At 44.5% G+C, this 19740-nt stretch overlaps 1 protein-coding gene and 1 pseudogene across 1 annotated transcript in view; both read right to left on the reverse strand.

Moving 5' to 3' along the window:
- The window catches only part of TPH2 (tryptophan hydroxylase 2), a 379719-nt gene that overhangs the window by 287391 nt on the left and 72588 nt on the right, over window positions 1-19740 (reverse strand). The window contains exon 4 of the mRNA XM_056574111.1: window positions 17605-17708. Within this exon, the coding sequence (XP_056430086.1) occupies window positions 17605-17708 (104 nt within the window). The remainder of the gene's footprint in view (window positions 1-17604; window positions 17709-19740) is intronic.
- On the reverse strand, window positions 8503-8613 carry LOC130267961 (U2 spliceosomal RNA; annotated as a pseudogene).

Below are 19740 nucleotides of genomic sequence, written 5' to 3' on the forward strand. Positions count from 1 at the left end.
TCTGTGCAGGGGAAAGGCTGTCAGCAATTTTCACTGTGGCAACTGCTTCCCTCACACCAGACTGAGGGACGGTAAATGCCACCCTAACAAACCTGGCTGGGGGCTGTCATCCACATTAGTCTCTCTATCTTTCCAAGCTTTCAATAAGTTTACATGGTACACTTGCTCTGGCTTTCTTCACCCAGGCTGGTGTACCCTGTACGTCCCCTACCTTTTCGATCACTGCGTAGGGACCCTGCCATCTGGCCAGAAATTTACTGTCGACTGTTTGTACCAGAACCCGATCTCCTGGGTTAAAATTCCAAACCCGAGCCTGGCGATTATAAACTCTGCTCTGAGCTCGCTGAGCTGCCTCTATATGTTACCTCACCAGGGACAATACTGTTTCCATCCGTTCCTGCAACTGAGTGACATTTTCGATTACACGTTTATGCGGCGTGGGCTGTTGTTCCCATGCCTCTTTAGCTATGTCTAACAGACTAGGTGGATGTCTGCTGTATAGCAGTTTGAAAGGCGAGAACCCAGTAGAAGCCTGGGGCACTTCTCACACTGTGAATATGAGATAGGGCAATAAAAGATCCTAATTTTTTCCATCTCTACCCACCTCCCGCTTCAAAAAATTTTTTATGTTTGGTTAAACCGTTCTTCCAGGCCGTCCATTTGCGGGTGATACACGGAAGTCCGTAGCTGTTTTACCTGTAGTAACTTACTGAGCTCTTTCATTACTTTTGACATAAACGGCGTGCCCTGGTCAGTCAACACCTCTTTAGGTAAGCCCACTCTGGAAAACATCTCCATTTGCTCCTTAGCTATGAGTTTGGCTGAGGTATGTCGCAGAGGCCGTGCCTCTGGATACCTAGTCGCATAGTCCAGGACTATCAGGATGTGTTGATGCCCCCTAGCGGATTTTGCCAATGGGCCTACCAGATCCATTGCGATCCGTTCAAAAGGGACCTCGATAATCAGGAGTGGAACCAGGGGACTACGGTAATGTGGCTGGGGGTTAGTTATTTGGCATGTTGGGCAAGATTCACAATACCTCTCGACCTCTTTATACACACTGGGCCAGTAAAAACACTGCAACATTTAGTCTTGCATCTTCTGCTGGCCCAGGTGCCCCCCTAGAACATGTTGATGGGCTAACTCTAACATCAGTCTCCAATATGCTTTTAGTACCACCAATTGTTTGCACCTGATTTAAATGTTATAACATACCCTGATGGACCACAAAGCGGGGTACACAGTCTCGGCTCCCGGTTGTTGTAGTGCACCTTCTACAATTAAAATATTCTCCCAGACTCGAGATAATGTTGGGTCTTGATGCTGTGCTGTACCAAAATTTTCTCTGGAGACATAGAGGTCTGCCAACTCGGGACCTGACGGCAGCTCCTCCACATCTCCTACCATTACATTACATGCAGTAGAGACGTCTCCGTCTCATCCACCGTAGGAGTGGTCACTCCAACTGTGGTTGCTTCCAACTCAGGTTCCCAGGTTTCCGGGGTCACCCCTGAGTAGGGCCAGTCTATTGGGGACACCCCTGCCTCACAGGTCTGGGGAGCTCTTATCTGGGGCCACAAAGACATAAACCCTGGAAAGTCTCTCCCAATAATCAGTTTGTGTGGTAACTTTGTAGCCACGGCCACCTCATGAGTTCGTCGGCTGTCTGGGGTTGACACGGTCACCAGGGCGGTGGGATAGTCTTTTAGGTCACCGTGGATACACAATACCCCAGCCTGTTGTCCCGTGTAGTCTGTGTGCGGCACCTCACTAGGATCACCAGTCCCGAGTCCAACAACGCCTCCACAACACAACCTCCCACCTTCACTTGGCGGAGGTGACCTGAGTCTCCTGCCCTGGGGATACCGGTGGCACACAGTCTCTGGGCATAAAGGGACGGCCGGAGTGCATAGTTTGTGTCCATTGGTTCCTGCCACTGGGGACAATTAGCCCTAACATTTCTCAGTTCGTGACAGTCCCAACATAGCAACGGGGCAGGCTTTTAGCGCATTCCAGGTACCTGGGCAAAGGTGGAGACCTCCTTGGTTTAACCTCCCCTCCCACGGTTTTATGGTGGCCTCGAACCTCTCTACGAGGTCAACCATACCCAGTGCGTTGCTAGGGGATGCCTGGCCAATCCAGCTCTGGATGGTGTAAGGCAGAGCCCTCCAGAACATATCGGCCAGGAGACGTTCCAGCATGGCAGTGGGACTCAGGACCTCCGGCTGTAGCCACTTCTGCAGCCGCTGCAACAGGTCATTTTATTGCGGCCGGGCAGGCTTAGCTGGCTTATATTCCCACTGCCTTACTCTCTGGGCCCGGACCAACACATTTACCCCTAGTCTTGCCAAGATCTCACCCTTGACAATGTCATAATCCACAGCCTGGTCATCGGGTAAGACAAAATATGCCTGCTGGGATCCGGATGTCAGGAACGGAGCGATGACCTCAGCCCACTGGTCCCGGGGTAACCTCTCGCTCATGGCCACTTGTTTGAAGACCGCCAGGTAGGTCTTGACATCATCCGCGGGGGTCATCTTTGGCATCGCCATCCGAACAGCCTTCCGGGCGTCAGGGGTGGTCTGGGTCGTTGCTGCGGCTTGAAGTGCCATGTAGTAGCTGGTTGGTCTCCTGCTGGTGCTTGTTGGCCTCCTGCTGGTGCCTGTTGGTCTCCCGCTGTTGCAAGCTGGCCTCCATGAGCGCGTTCACCACGGCCTCCATTTTGGCAACACCAAATGTGAGGACTTGCTCTTGCAAATAGGTGCGGTTGCAGTATAGAGGCAAGGAAGCAGTATTTTCCAAATCAAAGTTCAGTGTTTTATTCACACTTGTCACACAGTGATTGGTCTTTAAATGCCGAACAAAGGAAAATGTAACAAAAGTCCACCTGTATTCCTTAGGTGTTTGTTCACACCTCAGACCATGCCATGCGGCATCAAGCAAGTCTTTTCCAGGCCTCCAGGCAGGCTGCTCACCAGCTTCCAACCTTGGAGCAAACGTAGAAAAGAACTCCACTCTCAGCTCTCTCTGGCAGTGAGAGCTGCAACTAGCAAATACCCCTCAGCTGGTCAAACAGGTTGCCTTTAAGGCCAAAAAAAGGTGGCCCTGATTGTGGGGAATGACCCCCACCCTGCACTTAGCCATTCCCAGTAAGAGCAGTCCCGGATTGGCCTTCCAGCCATACTACGGCCACAGTGTCAGACTGCATCGCAGCACAGACACTGAACGAATACCGGCTCTTACTTCACCAAAGTCAGGAGCCTTGGTGACACATATCACCCATCCACCACGATACCTTTCACCTTCTCACAATATACACATACTTTCTAACTTTTATATCTTATGTGATGTTAGCCAAGATTAAATATAGATTCTCTGACCTATAGGTGTTAATTAAGAATGATCAAATGAGCTAGTTTGAGTATAGACTGTTATTTTACTATACAGCGTTAATTTTATAAGACTTTAAGATTGGTTAACATTTGGAGAGGTTTCTTATTGAAGTGTGAAGTTTTTCACATTTGTTTAGTGCCCGTAAGGGCGCCAAGAGCACTTGAAAAACGTTACTTGTTTTTCCCTGTTTACCTGATTTTATGTATGCTGCAAGACTACAATAAAAATAAAGATTCTTTAAAGAGCATTCTACTCTGCGCTGGACAATACTTTTATATTATAACATTAAAATCAGTAGTTAATATATGCAACACAGTGTATTTTGGTATAAGGTGTTTTTTGTTTTTTCCAAATCGATTTTTTTCCAAATCTAGAATTGTTTTCTGCAATTTTTCTGAAAGGCTTCTCTACAGGCCCTAAAAAACCTAATGTTACAAAAAAGAAATGTTGTTTTAAAAGCTAAAAAGAGTGATGTCACCTAATCTGCTATGTAAGCGGATGCAGCATTTGTAGTTCCTGCCAAAACATCCTGTAATTTCTCCCTCAGAACGCAGCCATTAATCTTTGGGGAAACTTTCAGACATCCTATATATTTGCTTATTTGGTGCCATGACCAGAAAGAATCCAAGAGACAAGTGAAGCCACCTTTCCATGACAGCAAGGCAAGATGATGCCTTATCCACAGCAAAGAAGAAATGGAAGAGAACTGCTCATCTGGATGCTGCCTAAGAAAACTGCAATCCACAGGAAGGAGTCAGTCTGGTAAAAACAAGAAAAACACTCAGGCTTGGTATAGCACTGCCATTCACAGCAGGTGTGCACTGAACCACATGGGATATCAGAGTGACGTACAGGGGAAAGTCATTTCAACAAATACTGGGATTTTATCTTTGCCACAAACTGACCACACCATTTAGGAGTTGAGCATTAAAGATGTTTTCACTTCAATAAGAGACTGCAGCTACTCATTGTTATCCCTAAACACCCATATGGGCAGGCTCAAGGAGGGCGTCCTTTAATGCACCAAGAATTAAGGCGCACAGTAAGACAAATATATTAAGCAAAGTACAGGGTGGGCCATTTATATTTATACACCTTAATAAAATGGGAATGGTTGGTGATTTTAACTTCCTGTTTGTGGCACATTAGTATATGTGAGGGGGAAACTTTTCAAGATGGGTGGTGACCATGGCGGCCATTTTGAAGTCGGCCATTTTGAATCCAGCCTCATCACTTCTGTGTAAACTGAGGGTCCTGTTCCAATTTTTGTTTTGCCCATTCTGCAAATTCAGTGTGCCGATCTGGGCCATCCTCATTGAGATGCTGCAGTAGCTGGAGTTTGCAAGTGTGCCATTTGTGAGTAGCTAATATCCGCCAAAGGGATGTTCGAATAATGCCACTCTCCAGTGACATGCGGCGTGTGCTGCGCTGTGGGCTCTTGCTGAATCAAGCTAGGACAGCCACTGATGTTTCTTCATTAGTTACAGATTTCATGCGTCCACATTTTGTCAAATCCAACACTGAACCAGTTTCACGATACTTAGCAAGCAGTTTGCTAACTGTAGCATGGGAGATGGGTGGTCTCGTAGGGTGTCTTGCATTGAAATCTGCTGCAATGACCCGGTTACTGCGTTCACCAGACATCAACACAATTTCTATCCGCTCCTCACATGTTAACCTCAACGACATGTCAATGGCTGTAAACAAAGAGAAACTTGTAAATAACTGATGAAAGAACAAAGTTATGTTAAAACCAAGCACATCATTGTTTTTCTTGTGAAATTCCCAATAGGTTTGATGTGTCACATGACCCTCTTCCTATTGAAAAAGCAAAAGTTGGATTCAAAATGGCCGACTTCAAAATGGCCGCCATGGTCACCACCCATCTTGAAAAGTTTCCCCCCTCACATATACTTATGTGCCACAAACAGGAAGTTAATATCACCAACCATTCCCATTTTATTAAGGTGTATCCACATAAATGGCCTCCCCTGTATATAAAAACAAAAGAAAATACAGTGGTCCCTCAAGTTGCAATGTTATTCGGTTCCAAGACAACCACTGTATGTTGAAACCATTGTATGTTGAGACCATAACTCTAAGGAAAGTTGTAAATCACTGTCTATGTAGAGGACAGGAGCTTCTTCAGGGTCCGGTACAGTACACACAAGGTCCTAAAAAGTACAGTGGTCCCTCAACATACGATGGTAATCCGTTTCATATATATATATATTTTCCCAAGCATTCTTTGCGCATGCGCCGACATGTCACTCAGTGCCCGTTCTTTCCGTACATGCCTTATAAACATTTACTAATGCTCATGCGCTTGTGAATTTGGAATGGCGTATGCACCTGCGCGAAAATATGTGATCACATGACCCGACACGTGACCGCCTCAGGTCACGTGAGCGGAAGCAGCGTCTCTGTATATGCTATGCGCGGCGCTATGTATGATAGAAGCACAGGAAGTTGGGCATAGAGTGGGGCGGAAATTTTAGATGGTCGCGGCGCAGCGTGCAATGGCGGATGGCGTGCTCACCTGTCCAGCATACAGGTAATGAGGATAAGAGTATAAATGTGCAATAGAGATACATGGACACAACACCCCTGAGGAAGTCACACAGTGACGGGACGCGTGGGGTTCCTGTACCTGGTCCCCCCCCCCCCCCCCCCCCCCCCCCGTTTGGCGTCATTGCATCTCTGCTCCTCTGTCTGGTTGTGGTTTGCCTGCTTATTTTTATACCATCTAGCTGTTTGCATCTTAGGAATATAGACATTATTTACAGCCTATACTTATATTCTATGTATTGATGTGATTGCAGCATTACTATTGTATATCTAAGTGTTATAGGCAACACAGACAATGTTGTACTAAACATTGCACATTGTATTCCTATTTGATATATAGGGGGACGGGTGTGGTGTAAGGGGGGTCCTGGCCCCTTTCCCATGTTGTGTCATGCTCCTTGTGAGCAATTTTTTATTGATTTTAAATGTCTCTTGTTTGGATATTGATTTCTATACTTTGTCGATCTTTGGGTGTGCACTGGATACAGTCATTGTCCGTTGCTCTATATATTGTTGTTTACTGTCATTAGCACCCCATATATGGTTTTACAGTGGTAGAGCCCCCCCTCCCTTCCAATTCAAGGTAATCCGTTTCAAATAAACCATCGTTTGTTGAAACCATCGTATGTTGAGGGATCCGTGCAATGGAAAGAATAGGAAGTTATACTCACCTGTCCCCACCGCTCCGGACCGTCATCGCTGCCCTGGATGACGCCCTCCGGGGTGTCCCCGACGCTCCGGACGTCTCTGCTTCCCCGGGATCCTTGCTCTCCGTTGCCGCCATCACGTCACTACGCATGCCGCTCCTATTGGAATATGGGACGGCGTGTGCGGCGACGTGATGACGACGATGGAGAGCAATGGCGATGCAGGGGATCCCGAAGAGGACGCTCCGGAGCCCCAAGGACAGGTAAGAGACCATCACCGGAGCACACAGGGCACCGTAAGTGGCTATCCGGCGGCAGCTGAAGCAGTCTGCGCTGCCGGATAGCCGTTTATGCGATGGCACGACATACAAAAGCATCGTATGTTGATGCTGCCTTCAACATGCGATGGCCTCTGAGAGGCCATCGCATGTTGAAATTATCATATGTCGAGGCCATCATAGGTCAGGGGGGTCACTGTAAAATGGAGCCACCCTTACTTGGTGGCAAATGGAGCAGCTAACCATGGCACAGAACATGTAATACCACCCTGTATTGTAGGGAGGGGTTACCAGACAGCCAGTCAGTGCATGCATTTTAGGAATACAGGGGTTTTACCACTGAAATGCCCAATCCGATTGGTTGGTTCTTGCAGCCTTTGACACATTTTGCAGATCTGACCATTGTATGTGTAAAATATTGTATGTTGAGGCCATTGTAAGTTGAGGGATCACTGTACTTGTCAGGAAATAACATGGGCAGAAAGGGAGTGAGCTGGGTGACACAGTGAACCAAAACCAAGTTGCTCAAAGTAAGCAAACAGATTGGTAAACTTAGAAGGATCAATACCATATACTGGCAAAATCAGTCACACAAACCCTATATTTCCTATTCACTTTACTCTAGATTACAATTCTGATGAAATCATTATTGAAAAAAACTACAATATAAAGTTAAAAGGTCAGCAGATCTCTCTGACTAGTTGTGGTCCTTATTTTTTATTTATTTTTATCTTTTTAAGAGCCAAGGAACATGCTCTCAATAACCCCAAGTGCAACAAAAAGTGCAAACGTGTCACACTAAAAAATGTGCACAAAGGAGGTGGTCCATCGCATCTGAAAGGAGAGAGGCCCCCAACAAACTTTATACTTTTCCTCCGGGCCAAAGGGACCTGAAGCTACTAAGGGACCACAAGTGCTCCAAGCACCAACCTGGGCATTAGCCAAGGTATCTGCCTTCAGAGGTAAACTTGTTGACTGCCCAGCTCTCACTCCATGAGCAGTGCCTGGATCCTGCACCCAGCCTGATGCGCTCAAAGAATCCAAAAGCAAGAAGACGATCCAGCACAATTGCAGTTAAAACTCAGCTTTATTTAGAGTTCAGCAGACAACATGGGATACACATGAAGGTGGTAACGTCAGACGCATTTCGAATGCGTATGGTTGGTACCCTGCCCCTGCAGGAGTTACTGAGGTTTTTGCAGGGAGGTGAGGGACCTGATGGCCTCCCCTAGACTACCAGGAGGGACACCCAGAAGGGCTACCGCACCCTTACAATCCTGTGGATACACAACACGCAAAAGTGGCACAGTGACGACAAAAAGAAAAAAAAAAAAGAAGTGGACGAGTGCAGATATACTGCCCGGACATGCGACCAGATCTATAAAAATTTCTCTGACCCTAGCCAGAAGGCTGGAATCAGGTGATGAAGTGCCAAAAGGGGAAGAGGTTAATGCCCGTGCTTCCACTCAGTGAGCCAGTACACCCAGTGAGTTTCAGCACCTCAGGGTCACCATTCCCTGAGGCAAAAACGTACCCTGGCTCTAGACCCTCCTTGCCCAATGACCAAACCTCATCATGTTTCCTCAGGGCAGCCGTTGAGCTGGACACACCCAGTCACGAAATGCCCTGGTACACCTGCCCCCTCCATGCAGCACCCGTCCCACATCAGTGTTTCCTGATAAGAACAGATATTACACTTGATCTTAGCCAAAAGGCCAAGGATTAATACCCCACTAGTATGTGGTCCATACCCAACTAGTGGATTATATGCCAGACTGCTGGAGGCGGATATACAGTATTGTGAAAAGGACTTGTCTGCAGTACACTTCTACATTATTGAGATCACTGCATTCAATCTTCCGGTGGAATCCACCAGAGAAGTCATATTTCTTTGCTGCAGGCTTCCAGGTACTGGCAGACATTTACAATCACCCTGTCTAGTAAACAGCCATGAAGGATGCTCCTGCTGCCTGGCATCACCTTGGGATTCAAATCTCTCGCTGCCCACACACAAAGCAGAGCTGCTGATCCTCAGTGGGTTGCTTCACATCGATGCCAAGAGCTGCCCTCTGCATTAACTACCACCACCATTGTGTGCTGGGCTCCCGAGGCTGGAAGGGGGTGATTGTGGATGCCTGCTCAGTGTGCATGGAAGCCCCCAGCAATCACCCCCACCCACTAGTTAATTCATTGAGATATACATTTCCGGCTGTATGCAGCCACCTGTCAATTGGTGCTGTTGACATACTCCAAGCGGCAATTTGTGGTAATTTCTACTTCATTGCTTCTATTAAAAAATCTTAATCCTTCCAGTACTTATTAGCTGCTGAATACTACAAAGGAAATTCTTTCTTTTTTGAACACAGAGCTCTCTGCTGACATCACGAGCACAGTGCTCTCTGCTGACATCTCTGTCCATTTTAAGAACTGTCCAGAGTAGGAGAAAATCCCCATAGCAAACATATGCCACTCTGGACAGTTCCTAAAATGGACAGAGATGTCAGCAGAGAGCACTGTGTTCCAAAAGAAAAGAATTTCCTCTGTAGTATTCAGCAGCTAATACGTACTGGAAGGATTAAGATTTTTTTTAATAGAAGTAATTAGCAAATCTGTTTAACTTTTTGGCACCAGTTGATTAAAAAAAAAAAGTTTTCCAGTGAAGTACCCCTTTAAAGAGGTTATCCATGATCAAAAAAATAAAAAAAAATGAAATACAGTTGTCTTCTTCCATAAACAGGACCACTCTTGTCCCCACATTGTATGTGTGGTATTGCAGCTCAGTTCTATTGATGCAAATGGAGCCAAGTTGTAATACCACACATAACCTAAAGGCAGTTGTGGCACAGTGTTTGGTAGAGAGCATCTAGTTCTTTTTAATCCTGGTGTATAATCCTCCCTGTGTATTAGTTAAGGATATTTCACTGTTTGTTCTGTCTGAGTGGGATAAAGTACATTTATACCAAAGCAGGCTTAGTTAGAAGGTCCTTTAGATGTACTTGAAAAAAGGGTTGATAATCTCTGTGTTAAATCACACCAAAGCAAACTTTCGTGTGGTGTACTGTGAGAAATTGTTGTAAATGGGTTATAAAACATCAACGGTATTATAATAATGCAAGCTTTATTTCTACGCGGCATGGAAATTTCTCTGTAAGCAGAACTTTAAGTAAAAACTGTTCCAGTGAATCCTTTACATTTTTATGTTTCCTCAGATTAGGATGTCAAGTGATTTAACTGCATTATAAACTATGAAATATCACAGCAAATTTGAGAAAAGTCTGTTTTTGTTATTTAAGAGTATTGCACATATACGGTGCAGTTTTTCAGCGCTGTAAAAAAAAACACATACAGGGGCTTAAAATATGCCATAAAACATGCGCACAATAAGTAGAGATGTTGTAAATGTCAGCGCTCTGCATACATTTCTTGTTATTTGCCGAATACAAATGAGCTTTTCATTATTCAGCAAAAGATGGAAGATATCAATCTTAATTTGAACCCCTTTTATTTTCCAGATGTTACAGGCAGCAAAAAAATATCAGCTGAAAAGGAAATTGCCACTTTGAGGCTGAAATTAAATTCCGATAAGCCAGTCCACTTCAAAGTGCTGACATGTTTGAAGCTGAACACCAGTCGCGCATCTTTCCGTTTTGTATATGCTTGAAGAAAACCATTTTGCTCTTTTAAGTAGTGTTGTAAACTGGCCTAATGGAATTGGACAGTAAATATACAGTTTCCCAGTATCTCCCACACAGAGAGGAAAGGGAATAAATGTTGGCTTAGATGATTGGTGGGATAATCCCAAGGGGTCTAACCAGTCTGAAGTCATTCTTGATTAAACCTCCTCGGCGCCGACAAGGTGGACTGTTTATATGGACTGTCATTAATCCACCTGATCTATAAAGATGGCAGGCAGCTAAATAGTGGAGCTTATCATAGTAATCCCAATACTAATTACGGCTGGCTATAAAGTGATATTTATACCACTCGGATGAAGCTACTCTTTACAATCCAATTGACGGACAATAATTCATCAAAAAGCCAATCTTAATAGCTGGGAAGGAAATTTCTGATCTCTTCTTGTCAGCGGAGGTAGAATTGTGTTCTGCGTTCGTAGAGGTTTAGAAGGTAAAGAGCCCAGCTGTGCCCTGTTTAAGAGCTGAACATTTAAAGCAATTGTGGTGGCCCAGTACAGGAGTTGCACCCCTATACCATTGCTGCCCTCACAGGTGGACTCTATTTCAGTGAACCCTGGGCTTCTCTTTCTTCTATGTTCCATAAACAGTACTAAGGGCCTATGTTATCAAATGTAATGTGTATATATTGTTATGTACCTTTAAATACTGTTGCCATTTATTGTAACCAAGGAAGGTGCCAGTGATCATGTGACTTTCAGGGTGACCTATGGGACCCCTCCAGAGTCTCCCCCATATAAGCCCTGGGAAGAGCTAGCTAGTAAGTCTAGAGTCTTTGCTGAGAATTAGAACAGTCACGTCCTGAGAGAGTGTCTAGTGTCCTGAGGAGTCCTAAAGCCTACCACACAGCCACGCTTCCACTAATCCACTATCCCACAGGTGAATGTCAAAACCTTGTTAACTACATACGGGGTTAAGTCAGTCTAGTCAGGTCAGTCAAGATCAGTCTGTATACAGTCAGCGTGGGCCTGCAGCAAATTGTCCAAATCCACTATAAGTCCCAGAGAGCCCTAGAGTCTCTGAAGTCACTGGTCACCTTCTTGGAACTAACTGAGCTGTCAAGACTATTACACCTGTCTACCTCAGTAAAGCTGCTGTTGTTCCATAGCTTGGCATCGCAGTCATTATTTGCCCGTGCCTAGCCCAGGATCCAGTGGTATACCTTCAGGTGGTGAAGAGATTAAACAACACCCTGGCATCACAGATACAAGGGGTTAATGCCATCTGCCCCTAGGGTAATCACATCTGCCCTCCATCACACCCTCACCACACAATAACTTAGAAACCTTTTCTTTTTTAATAATTTTTTTCCTGCACCAGCATTTTGCGGGTGAATGATCCACTTTTCATATTTATTGTTTGTATTCCAATGTCATGTCCTGACGGATGCCAAACATGTCAGAGGGAAGCTCAATGAACTTGGCATTTCCTTTCCGAATTCATTGTTTGCCGTGTTACAAAGTCATGAGTTATAAGCCATGCTTCGAGAGCAGAGGATGAGGTGTGAATGGGATGCAGTAAAGCCGGTACATATGATATTCATGTAGAAGACGACGTAAACCAGGACTTGGAAGTGCTTCTCTAAAGGCTCACTGCTTTTTGCTTGTTTGTGTAGAAGCAGCTGACAGTCAAATGCCCAACAGCCATAAACAATGTGTGCTTCATGTTCTTATCAATGGCTTTCTCTGCATATCTGATATGGTCTCATTACTGATCCACACAAGGATTACATAGAACGACAAAGTCTAAAAGGCATTTATACAGATACAGAAGGCAAAAACCAAGCTTACTGGTGTACAATATGATAACCACCCTATTATTCTCTGGTTCAGTGATCACCGAGAACAGGGAGATTATTCTTGTTTTTGCATGCTCTTACTAGCCAACTAGGACTTGATGAGAGCAATGGTGCACAACCTGCGGATGCCAACACATGCAGACGGCAATGTCAGAGCAGAGATACACCCATTCTATTGTGCACATTGCTACTTACTACATTTGCTGGGCACTTTCATGTCTGGCCCAGTGAAGGTGTATTGCATCTGTAAGGTGAGCGATAAGGCTGTATTATTCATTATTCTCACCCTACATTTACTGTTCAGTCCACTCCAACACACAGCCCATTGGATTAGGGGAGCATGCATCAGCACTCACTGAGTGTGCATTGCTACATTTGTGTAAGTGCACCCAGCAAAGGTTAAATGAGTGGCTAGCGATGCATACAGTAGTGTATGCGTCATTGCTCACTATACAGGAGCAGTTTGGCATTTTGACAGGAGTCCCTGCTTATGTTCATGAATTCTGTGGTGAAAAAAGATTAGCACATCACCAATATTATTGGTGGCTGCAACATCTGTATATCTTCCATGTCTGAGAGAAGCAGAGTGATGAGAAGTGATGTACTAGTGGTGCACTGGGTGTTGGTACTATTATAGGTGGCTTACTTCTTTAAAAAAAAGTATTTTCATCTGAAATATTTATAGCAGGATTCCAAATGAGGGGGGAGGGGGTTTGGTGGCCATTGTAGTAAGTAAGCTGTGAAACTACAATGTAGAAAGGTGCACATATGCCATTTCTCTGGAATGCAGAGTGGGGGTATCATGGAACAAAGCCCCATTTTCTTAGATCGCCTCACAGATTAAGTGGACCCCTCAAATTCCAGGCAGTTTTGGCATAAACCAGTCATACACAATTAGGGTTTATTCATATGTACAGTATCCTGCACATATTTGATGCACAGAATTATATGTTGCAGAGTTCAGTGTAAACTAAATGACTGAACACAGCATCAAATCTGTAGCTTCAAATGCTGCGCATCAAATATGAGCAGGATACTGTACCTGTAAATACAGGATACTGTACCTGTAAATATATCCTTAAAGAGTACCTCTCATAATCTTTTTACATTTTATAATCCTCCCAGTTCACTGCTCCCATCATGAGAAACCACCCCCTGCCTTTATTTTTATTATTTGTTATTTTTCTACCTTGATATTGCTCTGTATTTTCTGTTCAGTCTCACAATCAGATTCGCCCTGCAGGCATGATATCATCTGAAGCCATACAAGGGAGAACTTCCTCCATCACTCTGCTACACACAGCCCATAGCAGTTCAGTGTGTGAGATGAGCTCTGATTGGATAAGGCTGCACACACCCCCCTCAGCATTTCCTGCTTTTGGACTTCTGCCAGGCCAACAGGAGTCCAAAGTCTGTACAAAAGATGGGGGAAAATGTGCTCTGGACAAGTAGGAGACACCTAGTGGCAGCTTTTTAAAACACAAAACATAGAAAACTTCAATAATTTTTTTAACAAAGTTCGAAAGATTTTTCATTTACCATAAAGAGTGCAATGGCAAAAATTTGTTTTAATGAGAGTGCCCAATCAACGTCTCAGATAAAAATACAATTTGAAGTTTAGATGAAACAATGTGGCCCTCAGACCGGAAAAGGTTGTACAAACCTGTATAAGGGAATTGCAAAGCTAAGCTGAAAAATTAAAGGGGTACTCCCCTGGAAAACATTTTTTTTAAATCAACTGGTGCTAGAAAGTTAAACAGATTTGTAAATTACTTCTATTTAAAAAATCTTAATCCTTCTAGTACTTATCAGCTTCTATTTGTTCCACTGGAAGTTCTTTTCTTTTTGAATTTCCTTTCTGTCTGTCCACAGTGCTCTCTGCTGATATCTCTGTTTATTTTAGGAACTGTCCAGAGTAGGAGCAAATGCCCATAGCAAACCTCTCCTGCACCAGACAGTTCCTAAAATGGACAGAGGTGTCAGCAGATAGCACTGTGGTCAGACTAAAAAGGAAATTCAAAAAGAAAATAACTTTCTGTGGAGCAAATAGAAGCTGATAAATACTAGAAGGATTAAGATTTTTAAATAGAAGTAATTTACAAATATGTTTGTCTTTCTGGCACCAGTTGACTGAAAAAAAAAAAAAGTTTTCCATGGGAGTACCCCTTTAAATTGCCCTTTTCAGGATAAATAATGAATACTGCACTCGGTGATGTTCTGATTTATTTTTTGTGACATTCTTCTTTAAATCCTGGCCAGTTCGGTGTATATTTGCATCTTGTTGAACTTTAAGTTATGTTTCATATTACTATTGTGTAATCAATCATTTCAATAGATAACTACAGTTATTATTGATACTTTACTATTACTCAGTGATAATACCTGGCTACTACTCTATACCAAGAAGGAGAGGGGTTATTGGTGCAGACACATAGGATTTGGCAAGGTACATTGCCCTGCTGATAGTGTCCTACAGGGTAAACAGCTGCTATAAAGAGATGAACTTGGTTGTCACAATGCTTAGATAAGCCTTTCTGTCCAAACGTTTATCCACACGTCTAAGAGGACCCAGGTTGTTGAAAGGCAACATTTCCTACACCATTACTTTTCTACACCATTACACCACCTCCACCAGCCTGAAATGTTGACATCTGACAAGGGGGATTCATTGATTCATAATGCTTGTGCCAAACTCTATGAGCATGGTGCAGCAGAAATCTGGAATTATCTGTTTACGCATCATTTTTCCACTACTTAGCTATCCATTTTTGTGCTTGTTTGGCTAGTAGGGTCTAGCCTATCTATATCTCTTAGGCAACAATGGCACTAAAACTTGCTTGTTATAGCTCATGTTTGCTAAGGAATGACAAGTGGTGTAATCGGACACATAGGTTGGAGCAACAACATTGTAATTTCCGTGTTTTGCCTGCTTTGCTTGTTTAACTATGTGAACTAATATGGACCGTAAACTGTGTCTGTATTGTGGCCACGTACGTCCAGTTCTGAAGTGATCAGACACAGTCACATTATATATAACTATTACTGCCAATGATTCACAACTGACATCATCTCTGATTGTAGACGTTCTCTTTCTTATTCTTCTCCACCAGGCCCAGGCTGATTTATGGTGACTGGACAACTGCTGATTTTGGCTCCAGACGCCTCCCTAACCCTCATAGGAGCACAACCACAATTTCTTGAGTACTGCCATTCTGCTGCTACCATCTATACTGTGCCTGCTGCTGTCCCAGGCTCACCCACTATTGTAGCTACAGCACTGCCCAATTACCCTTAATACTACACTCTAGACAGAACCAAGCCTAAGCATGAGGATAAAAATCATAACTGAAAACTTTTAAATGAGCCCTAGACCAACCTATAAAATAAATTCAGCCCCCCACTACATCACAACCTCTATATAAATTCAGATTCCAGATCAGACCCCCTTCATACATTCTTACTCCCCCCCTTTCCTCTCTCTCCATGTGTTTTTTTTACTCCTCCCCCCCCCTCTATGTTTTTTTCCCCTCCCTACCCTACCTATGTTCTCAGTTAATAACTGACAGTTACCTCCTCAAGCCCCTTCCCTGGACCCTGTGGCGTGGCCGAGCTCCTCTACCTTCTGGCTGTCACTCACTCCGGTACAGGAGATTCAGTTTCCTGTTCCTGGCCGGACTGAAAGGAAGTGAGCACTCAGTGTATACTTCCTGTAAGTCCGTCCGGGAACAGGAAACTGAATCTCCTGTTCCTGTACCACGCGGTACCCGGCCGGACTGACAGCCAGGAGGAAGAGGAGCTCGGCCACGCTACAGGAAAGGGGAGGAAGGTGACCAGGAGTGCTGCAGCCGCCTGAGGCTCTATATAGAGTGCTCAGGCGGCTGCAGCCTTATAGGAAGCACAACAAGCACCAGCTCTGGAAAACATATATTTTTTTTTTTAAATCAACTGGTGCCAGAGAGGTAAACAGATTTGTAAATTACTGCTATTTAAAAATCTTAATCTTCTAGTACTTATCAGCTTCTATTTGCTCCACAGGAAGTTCTTTTCTTTTAGAATTTCCTTTCTGTCTGACCACAGTGCTCTCTGCTGACATCTCTGTCCATGTCAGGAACTGTCCAGAGCAAGAGCAGATCCCCATAGCAAACCTATCCTGCTCTGGACAGTTACTGACATGGACAGAGGTGTCAGCAGAGAGCACTGAGGTCAGACAGAAAAGAAATAAATAAAATAAAAAAGAACTTCCTGTGGAGCATATACAGCAGCTGATAAGTACTTTGTAAATTACTTCTATTAAAGAATCTTAATCCTTCCATTACTTATCAGCTGCTGTATGCTCCACAGGAAGTTCTTTCTTTTTTATTCCTTTAAGTCTGACTACAGGGTTCTCTGCTGACACCTCTGTCCATGTCAGGAACTGTCCGGAGCAGAAGAAGTTTGTTATGGGGATTTGCTCCTACTCTGGAAGTTCCTGACATGGACAGAGGTGTCAGCAGAGAGCACTGTGGTCAGACTAAAAAGAACACTTAACTTCCTCAGGAACATACAGCAGCTGATAATTACTGGAAGGATTAAGATTTTTAAACAATATTAATTTACAGATCTGTTTAACTTTCTGGCACCAGTTGATTTAAAAATAAAAATTTACACCGGAGTACCCCTTTAAAATATACATATTTACCTGTAAAAAAAAATGCTAAACTGTATAGTTCTTGCAGCTCAATTTTTGACACCTTACCAGCTCTAGTGAATACACTCTAAAAGCTAAAACTGACAGCCAGTTCAGTTTACAACAAGGTATCACTTACCCGGATTCACAGTCTGGTCCCGAAGTTACCCGCTGTATTGATCTCCATTGCTAATGCCTTTTCTCAGTCAGTCAGGACACGGATCCTGGTAAGTAATACCTTGTTGTAATCCGGTTTATCTGAAATATAACCCTATGTATTGGGTTAAGTGCGAGTGAACCGGCTGTCAGTTTCCCTATAACCCACAAGGCACATTATATAATCTAATACAAATATGCAGCAGAAACTGTAATAATAAGGGATTTATTTCTTAAAAATTCCACTTAAACATTGCCATTAATAATTTGATTCACTAATGCAGAATGTGCTCCTACAGCAAGTAATAGAAACTTCAAGCTTTAAAAACTATGTTGTAGACTTGTTTGTTCATTATATATATTAATGATATCATCTATCATCATGTACCATATATATCATACTTACAGGGTGGTCGGCATCCAATTCTGAACCATACATGAGCACTCTGTGGGAACATTTATCAAGTTCTGAGATCTTTCTTGGAAACCAAGGGACTCCATCAAGATCTTCTGGAAAGAAAAAACAAATATCAAGCTTAATAATAAAAGAAAAGCTCCAGCAGGGACATTCTTTCTCTCTGTCATTTTTCTCTTCTTTCTCTATAAAACCACTGAAAATAAAAATGACCCAATGCTCCAGAGCCGGGAGCCAGTGGACATATTTTATAGAATGCATGAGAAAAAAGTGCTGTTCAAGATGAGGAACCCCGCCATCTCCGGAAAATCTAGTTGTCTCACCTGCTGGTGGTATCTGTTGTGAAACAAATATAGTCAAAAATTCAGGCAATACACCGTGGTACAGCGGTAATGCATGTGAAGCAGAATTTATTCCATGTCATCAAAATGCATCACTGTGCTACTGATATGCAGTTTGTTTGCATACAGAATAGTAATAGGTCCTTAGACAGAGATGCAATGGTTTCAGATATGAACCATTTGCAGATAGGGTTGCTAATGCCAAGTGTAAAGCAGTATGTGCACCACTAACATGGTTGCAGCACAGCACCATGGCTGGGACTAACATAAGGACGCTTAGGCAGATGCTGTTACGCCGAGCGCTCCGGGTCCCCGCTCCTCCCCGGAGCGCTCGCTACATCCTCGCAATTGCAGCGCCCCGGTCAGACCCGCTGACCGGGCGCGCTGCGATACCTCTCCCAGCCGGGATGCGATTCGCGATGCGGGAGGCGCCCGCTCGCGATGCGCATCCCGGCTCCCGTACCTGACTCGCTCTCTGTCGGTCTTGTCCCGGCGCGCGCGGCCCCGCTCCCTAGGGCGCGCGCGCGCCGGGTCTCTGCAATTTAAAGGGCCACTGCGCCACTGATTGGCGCAGTTAGCTTAATTAGTGTGTTCACCTGTGCACTCCCTATTTATACCTCACTTCCCCTGCACTCCCTCGCCGGATCTTGTTGCCATCGTGCCAGTGAAAGCGTTTCCTTGTGTGTTCCTAGCCTGTGTTCCAGACCTCCTGCCGTTGCCCCTGACTACGATCCTTGCTGCCTGCCCCGACCTTCTGCTACGTCCGACCTTGCTCTTGTCTACTCCCTTGTACCGCGCCTATCTTCAGCAGTCAGAGAGGTTGAGCCGTTGCTGGTGGATACGACCTGGTTGCTACCGCCGCTGCAAGACCATCCCGCTTTGCGGCGGGCTCTGGTGAATACCAGTAGCAACTTAGAACCGGTCCACCAGCACGGTCCACGCCAATCCCTCTCTGGCACAGAGGATCCACCACCTGCCAGCCGAATCGTGACAGATGCATTAGGGTATTAAGGTGGGGGACAGAAAAATCCAAATCCCCAGACACTGGTAGGGGATTTAATAAAAAAAAAAATACAAAAAAAAAACTGTGGTCGAAAAAACTTACTTAGCGCTCTGGAAATTGGGGAGGGGCATCCTTGGCCAGTGAACAGAAAGGCTGTCCTGGCAGTGGGGTGCTTGTCAGGGGACAGAGCAGGAGAGATGGCAGCAGGGCAGGGAACGTGGTGAGATTGAGAAAAAGCAGGAGAGTCTGAGCAGAGGAGATGGGCACAATGAGAGGAGGGATAATGGGGAACGAAACAGCAGACACAGTAAGATGGGGACAGAATAAAGAAGATGGGACAGTAAGAGCAGGAAAGATGGGGACACAACAAGAGACATGGGTGGATGGGCAAAGAGCTCGGTAGATGGGGACAAAACTGGTACATGGTGAGATGATGACAAAACAGGGGTATAGGGACAGAACAAGGGACATAAGCAGATAGGCATAGAGCTGGATAGATAGGGAAAAAACTAAGGTCATGGCTAGATGGACACAGAGCGGGGGTACATGGGGATGGCTGGTCAAAGGACTGTAACATATCAGCAGCACAGTGTTGTATTTAGGAGGTATGAAATAAACGTTACTTCCCATGCATTAACAGTCTACCATGGTATAATGTTTTTCCAATTTCTTGGCTGTATTTAATGTACTGGTGGAAAGGCGATGTACCACCTGAGCCTGTATCACTCTATCTACAATAAAAAGTGTGCTTTCTGAAATAGTAAACCTGTTGTGAAACAATTT

The sequence above is a fragment of the Hyla sarda genome, chromosome 4 (assembly GCF_029499605.1).
Source record: "Hyla sarda isolate aHylSar1 chromosome 4, aHylSar1.hap1, whole genome shotgun sequence".
Taxonomy (NCBI): Eukaryota; Metazoa; Chordata; class Amphibia; order Anura; family Hylidae; genus Hyla; species Hyla sarda.